The following is a 22,084-nucleotide window of genomic DNA, read 5'->3' on the forward strand; positions in this document are numbered from 1 at the left end:
AAGATCAGACAATCAAACAAGGTGTGACTCGAGGTTTACATCGTTTTAGCTGATAACTAGAAATAAGAGGGGGGGGGCTTTAAATACAAGATTATCAACAGAAGGTCACACACTCAGACTGCTGTGTGTGAGACAGTGCATTATTATTAAGTTGTAAGAACACTGTTGTAGTCAGCTGTTTGCATAGAAGCCACTGCTGAGCTAAAGGTTTATCTGTTGATGTGAAACGTTCCTGTACGGAGACAACGTCCAAAGATTATACAGTAAATAATAAACTGTAATCTGATCAGATGGTTCATGAGTTTAATGAGTCATGCTTCAAATGTTCACAAATAAAACTGGATCAATAATTGATCAATAGGTCGTTAATAGCATCTAATTAACAACATCAATAACATCTAATTAACATGTAATTAACATCTAATCAACATGTAATAATCAGAAGTCCTCAGTACTTTGGTCTCTTCATGTCCACCCTGAAAAACAAAGAACACAGTTACTTCCTGTTTATGGTTTTACTTCCTGTTTACTGTTGCACAGCTGATCATGGAGCGTGTGCTCTGATTGGCTGGTGAATAGAAAGAGGAAGTAGTCACCCGTCAGCCTCCATCTTCTTCCTCTTCTCAATGATCTGAAACAGAAACAGATGTTCTGAGGCTCCTCCCACTCCTCATTACTTAATGAATAATTAATGAGTCATTGAGTCTCACAGCGCTGATCTGAGGCTCCTCCCACTCCTCAGTCAGTTAAGGAGTTAACTAATGAATAATTAATGAGTCATTGAGGCTACTCCCACTCCTCAGTCAGTTAAGGAGTTAACTAATGAATAATTAATGAGTCATTGAGGCTCCTCCCACTCCTCAGTCAGTTAACCAGTTAACTAATGAATAATTAATGAGTCATTGAGTCTCACAGCGCTGATCTGAGGCTCCTCCCACTCCTCAGTCAGTAAACGAGTTAATTAATAATTAATGAGTCATTGAGTCTCACAGCGCTGATCTGAGGCTCCTCCCACTCCTCAGTCAGTTAACCAGTTAATTAATTAATAATTAATGAGTCATTGAGTCTCACAGCGCTGATCTGAGGCTCCTCCCACTCCTCAGTCAGTTAACGAGTTAACTAATTAATTAATGAGTCATTGAGTCTCACAGCGCTGATCTGAGGCTCCTCCCACTCCTCAGTCAGTAAACGAGTTAACTAATTAATTAATGAGTCATTGAGTCTCACAGCGCTGATCTGAGGCTCCTCCCACTCCTCAGTCAGTTAACCAGTTAATTAATTAATAATTAATGAGTCATTGAGTCTCACAGCGCTGATCTGAGGCTCCTCCCACTCCTCAGTCAGTAAACGAGTTAACTAATTAATTAATGAGTCATTGAGTCTCACAGCGCTGATCTGAGGCTCCTCCCACTCCTCAGTCAGTTAACCAGTTAATTAATTAATAATTAATGAGTCATTGAGTCTCACAGCACTGATCTGAGGCTCCTCCCACTCCTCAGTCAGTTAACCAGTTAATTAATTAATAATTAATGAGTCATTGAGTCTCACAGCGCTGATCTGAGGCTCCTCCCACTCCTCAGTCAGTTAACCAGTTAATTAATTAATAATTAATGAGTCATTGAGTCTCACAGCGCTGATCTGAGGCTCCTCCCACTCCTCAGTCAGTTAACCAGTTAATTAATAATTAATGAGTCATTGAGTCTCACAGCACTGATCTGAGGCTCCTCCCACTCCTCAGTCAGTAAACGAGTTAACTAATTAATTAATGAGTCATTGAGTCTCACAGCGCTGATCTGAGGCTCCTCCCACTCCTCAGTCAGTTAACCAGTTAATTAATTAATAATTAATGAGTCATTGAGTCTCACAGCGCTGATCTGAGGCTCCTCCCACTCCTCAGTCAGTAAACGAGTTAACTAATTAATTAATGAGTCATTGAGTCTCACAGCACTGATCTGAGGCTCCTCCCACTCCTCAGTCAGTTAACCAGTTAATTAATTAATAATTAATGAGTCATTGAGTCTCACAGCGCTGATCTGAGGCTCCTCCCACTCCTCAGTCAGTAAACGAGTTAATTAATAATTAATGAGTCATTGAGTCTCACAGCACTGATCTGAGGCTCCTCCCACTCCTCAGTCAGTTAACCAGTTAATTAATTAATAATTAATGAGTCATTGAGTCTCACAGCGCTGATCTGAGGCTCCTCCCACTCCTCAGTCAGTAAACGAGTTAACTAATTAATTAATGAGTCATTGAGTCTCACAGCGCTGATCTGAGGCTCCTCCCACTCCTCAGTCAGTTAACCAGTTAATTAATTAATAATTAATGAGTCATTGAGTCTCACAGCACTGATCTGAGGCTCCTCCCACTCCTCAGTCAGTTAACCAGTTAATTAATTAATAATTAATGAGTCATTGAGTCTCACAGCGCTGATCTGAGGCTCCTCCCACTCCTCAGTCAGTAAACGAGTTAACTAATTAATTAATGAGTCATTGAGTCTCACAGCGCTGATCTGAGGCTCCTCCCACTCCTCAGTCAGTTAACCAGTTAATTAATTAATAATTAATGAGTCATTGAGTCTCACAGCACTGATCTGAGGCTCCTCCCACTCCTCAGTCAGTTAACCAGTTAATTAATTAATAATTAATGAGTCATTGAGTCTCACAGCGCTGATCTGAGGCTCCTCCCACTCCTCAGTCAGTAAACGAGTTAACTAATTAATTAATGAGTCATTGAGTCTCACAGCGCTGATCTGAGGCTCCTCCCACTCCTCAGTCAGTTAACCAGTTAATTAATTAATAATTAATGAGTCATTGAGTCTCACAGCGCTGATCTGAGGCTCCTCCCACTCCTCAGTCAGTTAACCAGTTAACTAATGAATAATTAATGAGTCATTGAGTCTCACAGCACTGATCTGAGGCTCCTCCCACTCCTCAGTCAGTTAACCAGTTAATTAATTAATAATTAATGAGTCATTGAGTCTCACAGCGCTGATCTGAGGCTCCTCCCACTCCTCAGTCAGTAAACGAGTTAATTAATAATTAATGAGTCATTGAGTCTCACAGCACTGATCTGAGGCTCCTCCCACTCCTCAGTCAGTTAACCAGTTAATTAATTAATAATTAATGAGTCATTGAGTCTCACAGCGCTGATCTGAGGCTCCTCCCACTCCTCAGTCAGTAAACGAGTTAACTAATTAATTAATGAGTCATTGAGTCTCACAGCGCTGATCTGAGGCTCCTCCCACTCCTCAGTCAGTTAACCAGTTAATTAATTAATAATTAATGAGTCATTGAGTCTCACAGCGCTGATCTGAGGCTCCTCCCACTCCTCAGTCAGTTAACCAGTTAACTAATGAATAATTAATGAGTCATTGAGTCTCACAGCACTGATCTGAGGCTCCTCCCACTCCTCAGTCAGTTAACCAGTTAATTAATGAATAATTAATGAGTCATTGAGTCTCACAGCGCTGATCTGAGGCTCCTCCCACTCATCAGTCAGTTAACGAGTTAATTAATTAATAATTAATTGAGTCTCACAGCGCTGATCTTCTTCCACTGTCGGTCCAGTTCTGCTTTCTCATTGGTTTCTTTGAAACGACGAGTTTTTCTTCCTTCAGACATTTTGATGCCGTACTGGAAGGCTGCCCTGGACACACAATGTACACAACGTTAACTACACACTGGAAGGCTGCCCTGGACACACAATGTACACAACATTAACTACACACTGGAAGGCTGCCCTGGACACACAATGTACACAACATTAACTACACACTGGAAGGCTGCCCTGGACACACAATGTACACAACGTTAACTACACACTGGAAGGCTGCCCTGGACACACAATGTACACAACGTTAACTACACACTGGAAGGCTGCCCTGGACACACAATGTACACAACATTAACTACACACTGGAAGGCTGCCCTGGACACACAATGTACACAACATTAACAACACACTGGAAGGCTGCCCTGGACACACAATGTACACAACATTAACTACACACAATGTACACAACATTAACTACACACAGGAAGGCTGCCCTGGACACACAATGTACACAACGTTAACTACACACTGGAAGGCTGCCCTGGACACACAATGTACACAACATTAACTACACACTGACTTGGGCAGGGCCTCCTTGTTGTTCATGTAGTCTGAATATTAACACACTAACACACACACACACACAGTGTAACAGACACACTAACACACACACACACTAACAGACACACACAGTAACACACAGACACACACAGTAACAGACACTGACTTGGGCAGGGCCTCCTTGTTGTTCATGTAGTCTGAATATTAACACACTAACACACACACACAGTGTAACAGACACACTAACAGACACACACAGTGTAACAGACACACTAACACACACACACACTAACAGACACTAACAGTAACACACAGTGTAACACACAGTAACACACACTAACACACACTGACTTGGGCAGGGCCTCCTTGTTGTTCATGTAGTCTGAATATTCCTCCTGAGTGTCAAAGTCCCAGCGTCCCAGAGGACCCTTCTTGTTGCCCTGGCAACACACACACACACACAGTGAGTTAGCATCAGGCTGAGGCAGCAGCAGAGCAGCAGTGCATGCTGGGAGCTGGAGTCACCTGGTCCATCTTACTGTAGTCCACCTCCTCATCACTGTCCACAGCCAGGTCGTCCATCCTGGAGACACGAGACAACAGAGACACGCTCAGCCAATCACAGCTCACCTGGCTCGGCCAATCACAGCTCACCTGGTTCACCTGGCTCGGCCAATCACAGCCAATCACAGCTCACCTGGCTCGGCCAATCACAGCTCACCTGGCTCGGCCAATCACAGCTCACCTGGTTCACCTGGCTGTGTGTGTAGCAGTAGTGTGTATCTTACGTAGCAGGGTAACACTGAGTTGTGTAGCAGGTGTGTAGCAGTAGTGTGTATCTTACGTAGCAGGGTAACACTGAGTTGTGTAGTAGGTGTGTAGCAGTAGTGTGTATCTTACGTAGCAGGGTAACACTGAGTTGTGTAGCAGGTGTGTAGCAGGTGTGTGTATCTTACGTAGCAGGGTAACACTGAGTTGTGTAGCAGGTGTGTAGCAGGTGTGTGTATCTTACGTAGCAGGGTAACACTGAGGTGTGTAGCAGGTGTGTAGCAGTAGTGTGTATCTTACGTAGCAGGGTAACACTGTGTTGTGTAGCAGGTGTGTAGCAGTAGTGTGTATCTTACGTAGCAGGGTAACACTGAGGTGTGTAGCAGGTGTGTAGCAGTAGTGTGTATCTTACGTAGCAGGGTAACACTGTGTTGTGTAGCAGGTGTGTAGCAGTAGTGTGTATCTTACGTAGCAGGGTAACACTGTGTTGTGTAGCAGGTGTGTAGCAGGTGTGTGTATCTTACGTAGCAGGGTAACACTGAGGTGTGTAGCAGGTGTGTAGCAGTAGTGTGTATCTTACGTAGCAGGGTAACACTGAGGTGTGTAGCAGTAGTGTGTATCTTACGTAGCAGGGTAACACTGAGTTGTGTAGCAGGTGTGTAGCAGTAGTGTGTATCTTACGTAGCAGGGTAACACTGAGGTGTGTAGCAGGTGTGTAGCAGTAGTGTGTATCTTACGTAGCAGGGTAACACTGAGGTGTGTAGCAGGTGTGTAGCAGGTGTGTAGCAGGTGTGTGTATCTTACGTAGCAGGGTAACACTGAGGTGTGTAGCAGGTGTGTAGCAGTAGGTGTGTATCTTACGTAGCAGGGTAACACTGAGGTGTGTAGCAGGTGTGTAGCAGTAGTGTGTATCTTACGTAGCAGGGTAACACTGAGTTGTGTAGCAGGTGTGTAGCAGTGGTGTGTATCTTACGTAGCAGGGTAACACTGAGGTGTGTAGCAGGTGTGTAGCAGGTGTGTAGCAGGTGTGTGTATCTTACGTAGCAGGGTAACACTGAGGTGTGTAGCAGGTGTGTAGCAGTAGGTGTGTATCTTACGTAGCAGGGTAACACTGAGGTGTGTAGCAGGTGTGTAGCAGTAGTGTGTATCTTACGTAGCAGGGTAACACTGAGGTGTGTAGCAGGTGTGTAGCAGTAGGTGTGTATCTTACGTAGCAGGGTAACACTGAGTTGTGTAGCAGGTGTGTAGCAGTAGTGTGTATCTTACGTAGCAGGGTAACACTGAGTTGTGTAGCAGGTGTGTAGCAGTAGTGTGTATCTTACGTAGCAGGGTAACACTGAGGTGTGTAGTAGGTGTGTAGCAGGTGTGTGTATCTTACGTAGCAGGGTAACACTGAGGTGTGTAGCAGGTGTGTAGCAGTAGTGTGTATCTTACGTAGCAGGGTAACACTCAGCGTATGAGTTGGATCCTCCAAAGAAATCTCCCAGCTGTTCTTTACCAGAGTCTCTCCTCTGAGAACCAGTTCACTCTGGTTAAGGTCTACTACCACTACTACTGGTACTAATACTACTACTACTGCAGTACTACAAGTAGTATACACAGTGTAGTACATTTAGCCCCTCCCCCAACAGTAATGAAGGATATGGCTCCTGGCTCTGCCATTGGCTGCCTGCTGCTCCTGCAAACTTCTCATTGATCATCTTGATGTGATCTCTGACTGATGCAGGACCTGGAGACAGAATACTGGTCACTGATTGGTCCGTTACTACTACTGGTCACTGATTGGTCCGTTACTGATACTGGTCACTGATTGGTCCGTTACTGATACTGGTCACTGATTGGTCCGTTATTACTACTGGTCACTGATTGGTCCGTTATTACTACTGGTCACTGATTGGTCCGTTATTACTACTGGTCACTGATTGGTCCGTTACTGATACTGGTCACTGATTGGTCCGTTATTACTACTGGTCACTGATTGGTCCGTTACTGATACTGGTCACTGATTGGTCCGTTATTACTACTGGTCACTGATTGGTCCGTTATTACTACTGGTCACTGATTGGTCCGTTACTGATACTGGTCACTGATTGGTCCGTTACTGATACTGGTCACTGATTGGTCCGTCACTGATACTGGTCACTGATTGGTCCGTCACTGATACTGGTCACTGATTGGTCCATTACTGATACTGGTCACTGATTGGTCCATTACTGATACTGGTCACTGATTGGTCCGTCATTGATGATTGGTCCGTCACTGATACTGGTCACTGATTGGTCCGTCACTGATGATTGGTCCGTCATTGATACTGGTCACTGATTGGTCCGTCACTGATACTGGTCACTGATTGGTCCATTATTACTACTGGTCACTGATTGGTCCATTACTGATACTGGTCACTGATTGGTCCATTATTACTACTGGTCACTGATTGGTCCGTTACTGATACTGGTCACTGATTGGTCCGTTATTACTACTGGTCACTGATTGGTCCGTTATTACTACTGGTCACTGATTGGTCCGTTATTACTACTGGTCACTGATTGGTCCATTATTACTACTGGTCACTGATTGGTCCGTTACTGATACTGGTCACTGATTGGTCCGTTATTACTACTGGTCACTGATTGGTCCGTTACTGATACTGGTCACTGATTGGTCCGTCATTAATACTGGTCACTGATTGGTCCGTTATTACTACAGGTCACTGATTGGTCCGTTACTACTACTGGTCACTGATTGGTCCGTTATTAATACTGGTCACTGATTGGTCCGTTATTACTACTGGTCACTGATTGGTCCGTTACTAATACTGGTCACTGATTGGTCCGTTACTGATACTGGTCACTGATTGGTCCGTTATTACTACTGGTCACTGATTGGTCCGTTATTACTACTGGTCACTGATTGGTCCGTTATTACTACTGGTCACTGATTGGTCCATTAATAATACTGGTCACTGATTGGTCCGTTATTACTACAGGTCACTGATTGGTCCGTCATTAATACTGGTCACTGATTGGTCCGTTATTACTACAGGTCACTGATTGGTCCGTTATTACTACTGGTCACTGATTGGTCCGTTATTACTACTGGCCACTGATTGGTCCGTTATTACTACTGGTCACTGATTGGTCCATTAATAATACTGGTCACTGATTGGTTGACATGTCAATGAAGTTGATTTAAAGACACTTACCTGTATCCACCTCCATCACCTGCACAAGGACAAACACACACAGTTAGACAATCAGCCGTCTCTCCCCACCTGTCTCTCCACCCCTCCGTCCCCACCCGTCTCTCTCCACCCCTCCGTCCCCGTCTCCCTCCACTCGTCCGTCCCCACCCATCCGTCCCCACCCGTCTGACCTGGTGTTCCTCTGCCCGTGGTTTCTCAAAGTAGTTGTGTCTCCTCTTGCTGTCGTCCTCTCTGTCTCTCTCTCTGTCCTTGTCTCTCTCTCTCTCTCTGTCCCGGTGTCTGTCTTTGTCTTTGGGTGGTTTGGAGGACGAGGCCGTGGACGGGATGTAGTCCCCGATGTCCTCAAAGATGCTGAAAGACAGACAGAGTCAGAGGGAGATGTGGAGGCTGCTGATGAGACAGTGATGAGGAGGTGGAGGACTGACCTCAGATCAGCATCAGGAGCTCTCTTCTCATCCAGTTTACCTGAAACACAGTCACCTGGTGAGACCAACATGTCTGTCCACACCTGTCCACCATCAGACCAACATGTCTGTCCACGCCTGTCCACCATCAAACCAACATGTCTGTCCACACCTGTCCACTAACTCACCTTTGTCCTTCTTCTTGATCTTCTTGTGCCGTGTCCCCTGTCTCAGGTAGGACAGGATCTGGGTGAGCTTAGAAATCACGATGTCATTGGTGGTCAGAGTCGTCTGGGCCTGAGGGACAGAGGGACAGAGAGACAGAGGGACGATGTTACGACGACAGGACGGAAAGTGACAGGTCCATGATACTGGAATATGTCATCCATGCTGGGACACAATAGGACATGTCCCACCTCCATACTGGGACATAGTGAGACATAGTGGGACATGTCCTACCTCCATACTGGGACATAGTGAGACATAGTGGGACATGTCCTACCTCCATACTGGGACATAGTGAGACATAGTGGGACATGTCCTACCTCCATAGTGAGACACAGTGAGACATGTCCTACCTCCACACTGGGACATAGTGAGACATGTCCTACCTCCATACTGGGACACAGTGAGACACAGTGGGACATGTCCTTCCTCCATACTGGGACATAGTGAGACATGTCCTACCTCCATACTGGGACATAGTGAGACATGTCCTACCTCCATACTGGGACATAGTGGGACATGTCCTACCTCCATACTGGGACATAGTGAGACATGTCCTACCTCCATACTGGGACACAGTGAGACACAGTGGGACATGTCCTACCTCCATAGTGAGACATAGTGAGACATAGTGGGACATGTCCTACCTCCATAGTGAGACATAGTGAGACATAGTGGGACATGTCCTACCTCCATAGTGAGACACAGTGAGACATGTCCTACCTCCACACTGGGACATAGTGAGACACAGTGAGACATGTCCTACCTCCATACTGGGACATAGTGAGACATAGTGGGACATGTCCTACCTCCATACTGGGACAGTCGGCCTTGCTGCGGATCAGAGTCGTGGGGATGTCTGTGTCAGTGAACTCGTCGTCCAGGTCGACCACGTACGCCATCCTGCCAGGGAGGAAGAGCTCGTTCCTCTCGATCTGAGCCGACCTGAACACCACACGGTAGATGTTCCTACCTGGTGGGGGGGGGGGGGGGGGGGGGGGAGGACATTTACCTGATGGACACTGTCACAGCAATGATGTGTTGGAAAGAACATCAAACATCAGAGGACTCACCAAGACGGGTCTTAAACTCTATCTTCTCCTCCGGCTCCACGTCCTTCCTGTCAGAGGACAGACAGGTCAGAGGACAGACAGACAGGTCAGAGGACAGACAGGTCAGAGGACAGAGGACGGACAGACAGGTCAGAGGACAGAGGACGGACAGACAGGTAGATCAGAGGACAGAGGACAGACAGGTCAGAGGACAGAGGACAGACAGGTCAGAGGACAGACAGACAGGTCAGAGGTCAGAGGACAGACAGGTCAGAGGACAGAGGACAGACAGGTCAGAGGACAGACAGGTCAGAGGTGAGTTTGTTCATACTTGGCTTCTTTCTGAACTTTCTCCATCATGTCTTCTTCTTCTTTCTCTTTGCTGGTGATCTCAGCTCTCACCTGTCACACACAGAGGTCAACAGGTCAACAGGTCAACAGGTGAGCAGGTCACCAGGTCAACAGGTGAACATGTCAACAGGTGAACAGGTGAACAGGTCACCAGGTGAGCAGGTCAACAGGTGAGCAGGTGAGCATCCTTCATTCTAACCTTCTGCAGCAGAGCGAAGTCCAGACCTTTCACCAGGTGAGTGTGCTCCATGTCACCTCCCAGAAACTTGGACTCCTGGATCAGCTGACGACGTTTCTCTGCTGCCGACTTGTCTCTGAGCGGACAGACATTACACGTTAACAATGCTAGTTAGCTGTACCATTAGCACTGTTAGCATTACTCACGCCTCAGCTGTGGGCCCTACAGCTCTGTAGTTAGCTGTACTGTTAGCATTAGCATTACTCACGCCTCAGCTGTGGGCCCTACAGCTCTGTAGTTAGCTGTACTGTTAGCATTAGCATTACTCACGCCTCAGCTGTGGGCCCTACAGCTCTGTAGTTAGCTGTACTGTTAGCATTAGCATTACTCACGCCTCAGCTGTGGGCCCTACAGGTCTGTAGTTAGCTGTACTGTTAGCATAAGCATTACTCACGCCTCAGCTGTGGGCCCTACAGCTCTGTAGTTAGCTGTACTGTTAGCATTAGCATTACTCACGCCTCAGCTGTGGGCCCTACAGCTCTGTAGTTAACTGTACTGTTAGCATTAGCATTATTCACGCCTCAGCTGTGGGCCATACAGCTCTGTAGTTAGCCGTACTGTTAGCATTAGCATTAGCATTACTCACGTGTCAGCTGTGGGCCCTACAGCTCTGTAGTTAGCTGTACTGTTAGCATAAGCATTACTCACGCCTCAGCTGTGGGCCCTACAGCTCTGTAGTTAGCTGTACTGTTAGCATTAGCATTAGCATTACTCACGCCTCAGCTGTGGGCCCTACAGCTCTGTAGTTAAATGTACTGTTAGCATCAGCATTATTCACGCCTCAGCTGTGGGCCATACAGCTCTGTAGTTAGCTGTACTGTTAGCATTAGCATTAGCATTACTCACGCCTCAGCTGTGGGCCCTACAGCTCTGTAGTTAGCTGTACTGTTAGCATTAGCATGAGCATTACTCACGCCTCAGCTGTGGGCCCTACAGCTCTGTAGTTAGCTGTACTGTTAGCATTAGCATTAGCATTACTCACGCCTCCGCTGTGGGCCCTACAGCTCTGTAGTTAGCTGTACTGTTAGCATTAGCATTAGCATTACTCACGCCTCCGCTGTGGGCCCTACAGCTCTGTAGTTAGCTGTACTGTTAGCATTAGCATTAGCATTACTCACGCCTCCGCTGTGGGCCCTACAGCTCTGTAGTTAGCCGTACTGTTAGCATTAGCATTAGCATTACTCACGCCTCAGCTGTGGGCCCTACAGCTCTGTAGTTAGCCGTGGTGCTGATTAGCTCCGTCTCTTCGTAGTCCTTGTTGACGCCGTCTCGTCTCTCTCTCGCTCGGTCGCGGTACTTCTCAGCTAGCTCTCTCTCTCGTTCCATCTCCTGCTGACGTAGCTTAGCATAGTAGCTACAACGACACAATAATCAACAACAGATCAGACTGACGTCATGCTACTGCTAATGGCGGCCATGAGCGCCCAGACACACCTCTTCTTCTTCCTCCTCCTCGCAGCAGGATCCTCATCTTCATTGTAGTCCCTCGGCATTCTGGGAAATGAACCGTCCACATTAATTTATTAACATCCAATCAGTTTATCTGTTGAGTTAATAAATAAATAAACAAGTTGGACTCTCACTCATGGTGTCTGGACTTGGAGGGCGGAGCCGAGGAGGGCGCCGCCCGTGGCGTCATCAGCAGCTTCCTGAAGTCATCGTTGGTCAGTTTGGACTGAGCTGCAGCTCTGTGGTCGTCCACGTCGTGGCCCTCAGGGGCCAAAGGGTTGGAGTAGCTCTCAGCTGGAAACAGACAAACAGACAGACAGCAGGGGGCGCTGCAGTCACCTGACACTGATCTACGTCACTGATTGGTCAGTTTATTAGGACATATATAATTACGAAAACTTACGTAAACAAGTTACCTTTACTCATCCCCTGTAATATATTGTTTTAATTAACTAAATTATTCATTTTTTAATAGTTAGTTTATAAGTATTCATATTTTAATCCTGTTTATGAACTGATAATTAATTATTAAAATCAACACTTAGCTATATTCTGACCGGAAGTAAACACTGGTCACCAGCTGTGACTGTGGGGGTTTATGTGTTTAATGTGTTATATATAATGTTATATTCTTTAAATGTTAATGTTTACAGCGTTTATCATTCTTTAACCGGAGCTAGCTGAGCAGGACGGAGCTAAGCTAAGCTAAGCTAAGCTAAGCTAAGCTAACGGCTCAATCTCGTTGTGAGGTTTACGGGCAGATAAAGATCTGATGACGCATATAAACTACATTAAATTAATATAAATGTGTTTTATTTTATTTATTATCCTGGACACAAGAGTTCATTAATAAAGTTATGTCCTAAACAGATCAACGATGCTAACAGTGATGCTAGCTGTTGACGGTATTAAAGCGGACTGCTAGCATGCTACTAAACCTCTAGCTAACAGACTTCCGGGGCTTTGACTTACTTTCCGGCATCTCGGCGGAGATTCGGTCCTCTGCTGTGGAAAGAGACGACTTTATTCTGTCCGGTCAGAAAACCAGACTAATAACGCTCAGTGTTTAACCTGCACGGTCGGTTAGCAGCAGGTTAGCATGCACTGAGCTGCTGATGCTTCTGCTTCTTCTGCTCCTTCTTCTTCTTCTCCGCTCACTGCGGACTGACCGACAGCGCCGCCGCAGGAGGAGCCGCGTACTGCAGCTACAGCGACAGACTGGATGTTAACGAAAGAAAAACTGAACAAACGCAGGCTTTATTTTAAAGATGAACATTTAATTTAAACTATTAAAACACATCAGACTAAATTAACTTGTCCTGCGATAGACTGGCGACCTGTAACCCGCCTCTCGCCCGATGACAGCTGGGATAGACTCCAGCCCCTGTAACAGATATTTAGTTATCTGTAACCGATAACTCCATGTTATGTTAATTATGTTATTTTTGGTTATACTATTTTTATTTTATTTCACTATATTTTATTTTACTCATTTTTATTTAATCTTTCTTATACTTGTGCTTCTTAAGAGTGTTTTTTATGTACAACTAAGCTACTGTGACCAAGCAATTTCCCTTGTGGATCAATAGTTTATTTAGGTCTAGAATTTGATAAACTTTAACCCCCCCCCCCCCCCCCCCCCCCTTCTCCAACAATAATGTAAGGAAATCTGTCTCGTTCAAACAGTGAACTCCTCTTATTTTATGGATGTTTTGTATTTTGACTCGTTTTATTTGGAGCGTGCTGCTGAGGCGGACTCATCCGGAGAGACGCTGCCCTCTAGCGGCCGCTGGAGGCAGCGCTGCCGCTGCAGGACCTCCAGGACCAGCTGGAGAAAGATTCCTGTTATATGATCTGACTGTTTAAACACGGCCAGACTAGAACCAGGCAGTGAGCAGACTAGAACCAGGCAGTGAGCACTCATCAGAGAACATAAAAATAAAATATTCAATAAAATACACCTGTATGAAAGAAGAAGCAGCAGAACTCTAACAGTTTAACAGATTTTAATTCTTATAAACACATTTACAGACACAGAAACTGACTGAAGGACTCAGACGAGTCAATCCTGGACTGAACCACTGCCAGCAGGTAGGGGGGTGTCAAGGTTTGGACTGAGCCAGAGTCTGCAGAGCTTTAGTCACCTGGTCGGCCGACATGTTGTCCACAGAGACGCTGCTCTCTTTACCGAAATCTGAAGGAACACAGACAGATTTAATCAGTTTATTTATTAATGAGGATCAGTTTAAATCCGTTATCATCATGGTGGATCTGGTGCTAGGAACCAAAATGGTGGACGGTTTCCGTCAGGTAAATGTTGGGGGGACTCTAGGGTTCATCTCCCATGATGCCGTGCGGCCGGGCTCACCGTATCGGGCCCAGAGCCGGGCCTGGACTCCAGAACACTCTCGGATCAGGAAGGGGAAGTCTGGGTTGGACTTCTTCAGGGTCACATAGTTCTGCTCCACGAAGTCTCTGAAACACAGACACAGGGTCAGGACACGCTGACCTCTGACCTCTGACCTCAGCTGACCTCTGACCCGACCCGCTGCTGCTTTAACACACAGTGAACACCACTTCCAGATCCTTCATTCTGATCGACCTCAGCCTTCGACGCCGTTGACCATGACATCCTTTTAAAGAGCTTAGAGGACGATGATGGTCTGCATGGGTCAGTGCTAAAGTGGTTTACATCCCGTCTGAGGGACAGAACCCTCAGCCCCTGCTCCAATCACATGTGGTGTCCCTCAAGGGTCAGTTTCAGGGCCTCTTCTTTTTTCCTGGTTCCTTTTTGACCTGGAACAGTTACCCATGCTCTTATAACCTCCCAGCTTGACTACAGCTAACCCTTCACATACAGGACCGACCCATCCAACCTGTCTCAGCTGTAACCAGGGTTAGGGATGCAGGTCAGAGACACATAACCCCTGTGAAGGACAGAGTCCATTTTAAAACCTTATTCTTTGTTGTTAAAGCCCTCAGTGGTTTATCTCCACATCTCTGACATGCTAACTCTATATTCTGCCCCAGGTCACTAAGGTCCTCCTCCTGGACATCCTGTCCCCAGGTCACTAAGGTCCTCCTCCTGGACATCCTGTCCCCAGGTCACTAAGGTCATCCTCCTGGACATCCTGTCCCCAGGTCACTAAGGTCATCCTCCTGGACATCCTGCCCCCAGGTCACTAAGGTCCTCCTCCTGGACATCCTGTCGGTCCCTGACCTTTTTCAGTTGACGCTCCAAAGCTCTGGGACAGTCCTCCATCCCACATCAAGTCCTGCTCCACTGATTTAACTCTCTCTTCTCTTAGTTTGGTCTGGTCCTGGGGCTACCTCTGTCTGGTCCTGGGGCTACCTCTGTCTGGTCCTGGGGCTACCTCTGTCTGGTCCTGGGGCTACCTCTGTCTGAGGGCTACCTCTGTCTGAGCCTGGGGCTACCTCTGTCTGGTCCTGGGGCTACCTCTGTCTGAGCCTGGGGCTACCTCTGTCTGGTCCTGGGGCTACCTCTGTCTGGTCCTGGGGCTACCTCTGTCTGAGCCTCTGTCTGAGCCTGGGGCTACCTCTGTCTGAGCCTCTGTCTGAGCCTGGGGCTACCTCTGTCTGGTCCTGGGGCTACCTCTGTCTGGTCCTGGGGCTACCTCTGTCTGAGCCTCTGTCTGGTCCTGTGGCTACCTCTGTCTGGTCCTGTGGCTACCTCTGTCTGGTCCTGTGGCTACCTCTGTCTGTTCCTGTGGCTACCTCTGTCTGAGCCTGTGGCTACCTCTGTCTGAGGGCTACCTCTGTCTGAGGGCTACCTCTGTCTGAGCCTGGGGCTACCTCTGTCTGGTCCTGGGGCTACCTCTGTCTGAGCCTGGGGCTACCTCTGTCTGGTCCTGGGGCTACCTCTGTCTGGTCCTGGGGCTACCTCTGTCTGAGGGCTACCTCTGTCTGGTCCTGGGGCTACCTCTGTCTGGTCCTGGGGCTACCTCTGTCTGGTCCTGGGGCTACCTCTGTCTGAGGGCTACCTCTGTCTGGTCCTGGGGCTACCTCTGTCTGAGGTCTACCTCTGTCTGGTCCTGGGGCTACCTCTGTCTGGTCCTGGGGCTACCTCTGTCTGAGGGCTACCTCTGTCTGGTCCTGTGGCTACCTCTGTCTGGTCCTGTGGCTACCTCTGTCTGAGCCTGGGGCTACCTCTGTCTGAGCCTGGGGCTACCTCTGTCTGAGCCTGGGGCTACCTCTGTCTGGTCCTGGGGCTACCTCTGTCTGAGGGCTACCTCTGTCTGGTCCTGGGGCTACCTCTGTCTGGTCCTGTGGCTACCTCTGTCTGGTCCTGGGGCTACCTCTGTCTGAGCCTGGGGCTACCTCTGTCTGGTCCTGGGGCTACCTCTGTCTGGTCCTGGGGCTACCTCTGTCTGAGCCTCTGTCTGAGCCTGGGGCTACCTCTGTCTGAGCCTCTGTCTGAGCCTGGGGCTACCTCTGTCTGGTCCTGGGGCTACCTCTGTCTGGTCCTGGGGCTACCTCTGTCTGGTCCTGGGGCTACCTCTGTCTGAGCCTCTGTCTGGTCCTGTGGCTACCTCTGTCTGGTCCTGTGGCTACCTCTGTCTGGTCCTGGGGCTACCTCTGTCTGTTCCTGTGGCTACCTCTGTCTGAGCCTGTGGCTACCTCTGTCTGAGGGCTACCTCTGTCTGAGGGCTACCTCTGTCTGAGCCTGGGGCTACCTCTGTCTGGTCCTGGGGCTACCTCTGTCTGGTCCTGGGGCTACCTCTGTCTGGTCCTGGGGCTACCTCTGTCTGAGGGCTACCTCTGTCTGGTCCTGGGGCTACCTCTGTCTGGTCCTGGGGCTACCTCTGTCTGAGGGCTACCTCTGTCTGGTCCTAGGGCTACCTCTGTCTGGTCCTGGGGCTACCTCTGTCTGGTCCTGGGGCTACCTCTGTCTGAGGGCTACCTCTGTCTGAGGGCTACCTCTGTCTGGTCCTGGGGCTACCTCTGTCTGGTCCTGTGGCTACCTCTGTCTGAGGGCTACCTCTGTCTGGTCCTGTGGCTACCTCTGTCTGAGCCTGGGGCTACCTCTGTCTGAGCCTGGGGCTACCTCTGTCTGAGCCTGGGGCTACCTCTGTCTGGTCCTGGGGCTACCTCTGTCTGGTCCTGGGGCTACCTCTGTCTGGTCCTGGGGCTACCTCTGTCTGAGGGCTACCTCTGTCTGGTCCTGGGGCTACCTCTGTCTGGTCCTGGGGCTACCTCTGTCTGAGGGCTACCTCTGTCTGGTCCTGGGGCTACCTCTGTCTGAGGGCTACCTCTGTCTGGTCCTGGGGCTACCTCTGTCTGGTCCTGGGGCTACCTCTGTCTGGTCCTGGGGCTACCTCTGTCTGGTCCTGTGGCTACCTCTGTCTGAGGGCTACCTCTGTCTGGTCCTGGGGCTACCTCTGTCTGGTCCTGGGGCTACCTCTGTCTGGTCCTGGGGCTACCTCTGTCTGGTCCTGTGGCTACCTCTGTCTGAGGGCTACCTCTGTCTGGTCCTGGGGCTACCTCTGTCTGGTTCTGTGGCTACCTCTGTCTGGTTCTGTGGCTACCTCTGTCTGGTCCTGGGGCTACCTCTGTCTGAGCCTGGGGCTACCTCTGTCTGAGCCTGGGGCTACCTCTGTCTGGTTCTGTGGCTACCTCTGTCTGGTCCTGGGGCTACCTCTGTCTGAGCCTGGGGCTACCTCTGTCTGGTCCTGGGGCTACCTCTGTCTGGTCCTGGGGCTACCTCTGTCTGGTCCTGTGGCTACCTCTGTCTGGTCCTGGGGCTACCTCTGTCTGGTCCTGTGGCTACCTCTGTCTGAGGGCTACCTCTGTCTGGTCCTGTGGCTACCTCTGTCTGAGCCTGGGGCTACCTCTGTCTGAGCCTGGGGCTACCTCTGTCTGAGCCTGGGGCTACCTCTGTCTGGTCCTGGGGCTACCTCTGTCTGGTCCTGTGGCTACCTCTGTCTGAGGGCTACCTCTGTCTGAGCCTGGGGCTACCTCTGTCTGAGCCTGGGGCTACCTCTGTCTGGTTCTGTGGCTACCTCTGTCTGGTCCTGGGGCTACCTCTGTCTGAGCCTGGGGCTACCTCTGTCTGGTCCTGGGGCTACCTCTGTCTGGTCCTGGGGCTACCTCTGCCTGAGCCTGGGGCTAACTCTGTCTGGTCCTGGGGCTAACTCTGTCTGGTCCTGGGGCTACCTCTGTCTGGTCCTGGGGCTACCTCTGTCTGAGCCTGGGGCTACCTCTGTCTGGTTCTGTGGCTACCTCTGTCTGGTCCTGGGGCTACCTCTGTCTGGTCCTGGGGCTACCTCTGTCTGGTCCTGGGGCTACCTCTGTCTGGTTCTGTGGCTACCTCTGTCTGGTTCTGTGGCTACCTCTGTCTGAGCCTGGGGCTACCTCTGTCTGGTTCTGTGGCTACCTCTGTCTGGTCCTGGGGCTACCTCTGTCTGAGCCTGGGGCTACCTCTGTCTGGTTCTGTGGCTACCTCTGTCTGGTCCTGGGGCTACCTCTGTCTGAGCCTGGGGCTACCTCTGTCTGAGCCTGGGGCTACCTCTGTCTGGTCCTGGGGCTAACTCTGTCTGGTCCTGGGGCTACCTCTGTCTGGTCCTGGGGCTACCTCTGTCTGAGGGCTACCTCTGTCTGAGCCTGAGCCTGGGGCTACCTCTGTCTGGTCCTGGGGCTACCTCTGTCTGAGCCTGGGGCTACCTCTGTCTGGTCCTGGGGCTACCTCTGTCTGGTTCTGTGGCTACCTCTGTCTGAGCCTGGGGCTACCTCTGTCTGGTCCTGGGGCTAACTCTGTCTGGTCCACTCTGAACTCATCTTTATTATTCTACTAGTGTATTTTATTATTGTATTATACTCTACACCGCGACCCGGACCCGGATAAGCGGAGGAAGACGACGACGACGACGACGACGACTCTACATCAGATGTTTTCATCTGCTCTGACTGGAAAACACTTTAACTTCTGTTAATGTGTTATAGAAATAAACTGACTTGACCTGTCTGTCTCTGACCTGTCTGTCTCTGATATGTCTGTCTCTGACCTGTCCGTCTGTCTGTCTCTGACCTGTCTGTCTGTCTCTGACCTGTCTGTCTGTCTGTCTCTGACCTGTCTGTCTCTGACCTGTCTCTGATCTGTCTGTCTCTCTGTCTCTGACCTGTCTGTCTGTCTGTCTGTCTCTGATCTGTCTGTCTGTCTCTGACCTGTCTCTCTGTCTCTGATCTGTCTTGTCTTCTTCTTCAGTCAGTTTGTTTTGCTAACTATCCGCTAACACTCACTGGGTTGGGTTTATAATAAGCGGCTAGCTGTTAGCTGTTAGCTTCTCTGATGTTTACTATCCACTAACAGGTCATTCTGGAGTTAGCCGCTAGCTGTTAGCCTTCTTGCTAACTGTCTGCTAACACTCATGTCTCTCACTGTATTCACTTTATAATGAGCTGCGAGAATCTTCTTGCTGTGAGGCATCAGTGCTAACTATCGGCTATCAGTCAGGTCACTCTGGTGTTAGCAGCGGCTAACTGTTAGCATTACTCTCTGCGACGCTGATTACCGGCTATCAGTCAGGTCACTCTGGTGTTAGCAGCGGCTAACTGTTAGCATTACTCTCTGCCATGCTGACTACCGGCTATCAGTCAGGTCACTCTGGTGTTAGCAGCGGCTAACTGTTAGCATTACTCTCTGCCATGCTGACTACCGGCTATCAGTCAGGTCACTCTGGTGTTAGCAGCGGCTAACTGTTAGCATTACTCTCTGCGATGCTGACTACCGGCTATCAGTCAGGTCACTCTGGTGTTAGCAGCGGCTAACTGTTAGCATTACTCTCTGCGATGCTGACTACCGGCTATCAGTCAGGTCACTCTGGTGTTAGCAGCGGCTAACTGTTAGCATTACTCTCTGCGATGCTGACTACCGGCTATCAGTCAGGTCACTCTGGTGTTAGCAGCGGCTAACTGTTAGCATTACTCTCTGCCATGCTGACTACCGGCTATCAGTCAGGTCACTCTGGTGTTAGCAGCGGCTAACTGTTAGCATTACTCTCTGCCATGCTGACTACCGGCTATCAGTCAGGTCACTCTGGTGTTAGCAGCGGCTAACTGTTAGCATTACTCTCTGCGATGCTAACTACCGGCTATCAGTCAGGTCACTCTGGTGTTAGCAGCGGCTAACTGTTAGCATTACTCTCTGCGATGCTAACTATCGGCTATCAGTCAGGTCACTCTGGTGTTAGCAGCGGCTAGCTGTTAGCTGTCCTCCGTGTCTCTGAATAAACGGTCCCGGCTGTTCCCGCCTCAGGACGCCGTCTCGGAGCTCACCTGGCCCCTTTACTGGCCGCGGAGGTCTGGCAGAGGTGAAGACGGATCTCTCGGAGGTTTTTCCCCAGACTGGAGCCCAGACTCCTCACTGCGGCGGCCGCCATCTTAGCTTCCTGTTGTGTCAAGGACAAAGTCAGGGCATTACAGCCCAGAGTTTATCCTGTAAGGCACAGACTCTATTATTGACCCTGGGTTTGTCCTGACAGGCACCTCTGACGAACAAAGTACATTTACTGTGACTGAATAAATACTAATAACTAATAATGTGATTTAAAGTAGATAAAACCATGTTCAATAATATGATCCATAAAATACAACTATAAACATAATGATATTACACAGTTAATAACATTAAACATAAATGTACTTATCCACTTTTATCTGTCCTGATTATTGACATCATCTAATTGTTAAGTTTATTTTCTCCAAATTTATTTACTTCTGTCTTTCTACTGACAAGCACCTTCTTTTAACCTGTTTTTATGTCGCCATGGTTACTGGTCTCTAGAGTCCAGGTTAAACAGGTCCAGGTGTGAACACTGATCTGGTCTCTAGTGTCCAGCTTAAACAGGTCCAGGTGTGAACACTGATCTGGTCTCTAGAGTCCAGGTTAAACAGGTCCAGGTGTGAACACTGATCTGGTCTCTAGAGTCCAGGTTAAACAGGTCCAGGTGTGAACACTGATCTGGTCTCTAGAGTCCAGGTTAAACAGGTCCAGGTGTGAACACTGATCTGGTCTCTAGAGTCCAGGTTAAACAGGTCCAGGTGTGAACACTGATCTGGTCTCTAGTGTCCAGGTTAAACAGGTCCAGGTGTGAACACTGATCTGGTCTCTGGAGTCCAGGTTAAACAGGTCCAGGTGTGAACACTGATCTGGTCTCTAGAGTCCAGGTTAAACAGGTCCAGGTGTGAACACTGATCTGGTGTCAGTCCACATGTGGAGGTGGTCTGGGACACATGTGACCTCCTTCCTTTGGTAGTGTGAACACACAATGAGTCCTGGGTCACATTAAAGACCACCTACTCAACAGGGCTGATCTGAGGAAGAGGAGTTTAACTCATTCATTCAACCACTAGTAGAAATGATCACATGAATCAGTGATGTCTGTTCATTAGTAATGAGAGCCTTTTAAAAGATTCTGGTCTTGGAGCTGAGAACCAAACTAAACTAGAAACTAATCTGAACTCGAATCAAATCATTAGCTTCCAAGGTTCAGCTCTAATCTGAGATTTGTCTCTAAAATAAATTAGATCTTAACAGGTGAGAGTCTTTCCACCTTGTTCCAAAATCTGGATCATGTCTGGTCAGTACTGGTCAACAACACCTTCTCAGACCTCAGTTTCACCTGGACTGGCTCCCCCCAGGGCTGCGTGCTATCACCCCTGCTCTCCATCTTGTACACCGATGACTGCAGATCCACACAGCCCAACTGCCACCTGGTCAAGTACACTGACGACACAGTTCTCCTGTCTCTGCTGTCGGGACCCTCACATCACCACGGACCAGCTCTTCAGGAGTTCATAGAGTGGTGCGACAGCTCACGCCTGGAACTGAGCGTCAGTAAAACCAAGGAGATGGTGGTGACTTATTCCAAGAAGCAGAGGGACCTGACTACAGCAGCCACCGCCACCTTCCATGGGAAGCCAGTGGAGCTGGTCGAGGAGTTCAGAAATTCTCCTCCAACACTGAAGAGACTCTCAGAAGGTGTCAGCAACGTCTCTACCTCCTAAGGAAACTCAGCTCTTTTGGAGTCAGCAGAGAGAGACAGAGACAGAAACCAATCATTGGTCTGCCTCTAAGAACTATCACACATTCATGACCAACAGACACTCATCAGATAAAATCACTAAAGACTCCTCACACGTCCTCCACTCAGCGTTTCAGTGTCTCTCCTCTGGACGATGACTCTGCTGCCCCGCCTGCAGAACTCAGCTATAACTTGTAAATACATAATCCCTGTAACTACTGTTCACTTTATTTATACAGTCT

At 48.8% G+C, this 22,084-nt stretch overlaps 2 protein-coding genes across 3 annotated transcripts; both read right to left on the minus strand.

Moving 5' to 3' along the window:
* Window positions 1-281: 281 nt before the first annotated feature.
* Window positions 282-12,950, minus strand: ik (IK cytokine). 2 transcript variants are annotated; one of them, XM_084565186.1, is made up of 19 exons: window positions 12,775-12,950; window positions 11,937-12,096; window positions 11,788-11,847; window positions 11,540-11,707; window positions 10,315-10,429; window positions 10,096-10,166; window positions 9,786-9,832; window positions 9,522-9,685; window positions 8,676-8,784; window positions 8,509-8,548; window positions 8,254-8,434; window positions 8,084-8,102; window positions 6,526-6,610; window positions 6,316-6,402; window positions 4,639-4,696; window positions 4,465-4,553; window positions 3,537-3,645; window positions 597-631; window positions 282-476 (listed from the first exon to the last, which is right to left on the minus strand). In XM_084565186.1, exons 1-19 carry the CDS (start codon window positions 12,782-12,784, stop codon window positions 449-451), a joined length of 1,635 nt encoding a protein of 544 aa, XP_084421312.1. In that variant the 5' UTR covers window positions 12,785-12,950; the 3' UTR covers window positions 282-448. The 2 variants fall into 2 exon arrangements, with proteins under 2 accessions (XP_084421312.1, XP_084421313.1); XM_084565187.1 differs by lacking the exons at window positions 282-476; window positions 597-631; window positions 3,537-3,645 and adding an exon at window positions 3,652-4,093.
* An 841-nt stretch (window positions 12,951-13,791) lies between these two features.
* ndufa2 (NADH:ubiquinone oxidoreductase subunit A2) lies at window positions 13,792-20,251 on the minus strand. The gene is made up of 3 exons (XM_084564406.1): window positions 20,095-20,251; window positions 14,171-14,277; window positions 13,792-13,996 (listed from the first exon to the last, which is right to left on the minus strand). Exons 1-3 carry the CDS (start codon window positions 20,196-20,198, stop codon window positions 13,905-13,907), a joined length of 303 nt encoding a protein of 100 aa, XP_084420532.1. The 5' UTR covers window positions 20,199-20,251; the 3' UTR covers window positions 13,792-13,904.
* Between the last annotated feature and the right edge of the window lie 1,833 nt (window positions 20,252-22,084).

Source organism: Chelon labrosus, assembly GCF_963514085.1.
Source record: "Chelon labrosus genome assembly, chromosome: 17".
NCBI classification, from domain to species: Eukaryota; Metazoa; Chordata; class Actinopteri; order Mugiliformes; family Mugilidae; genus Chelon; species Chelon labrosus.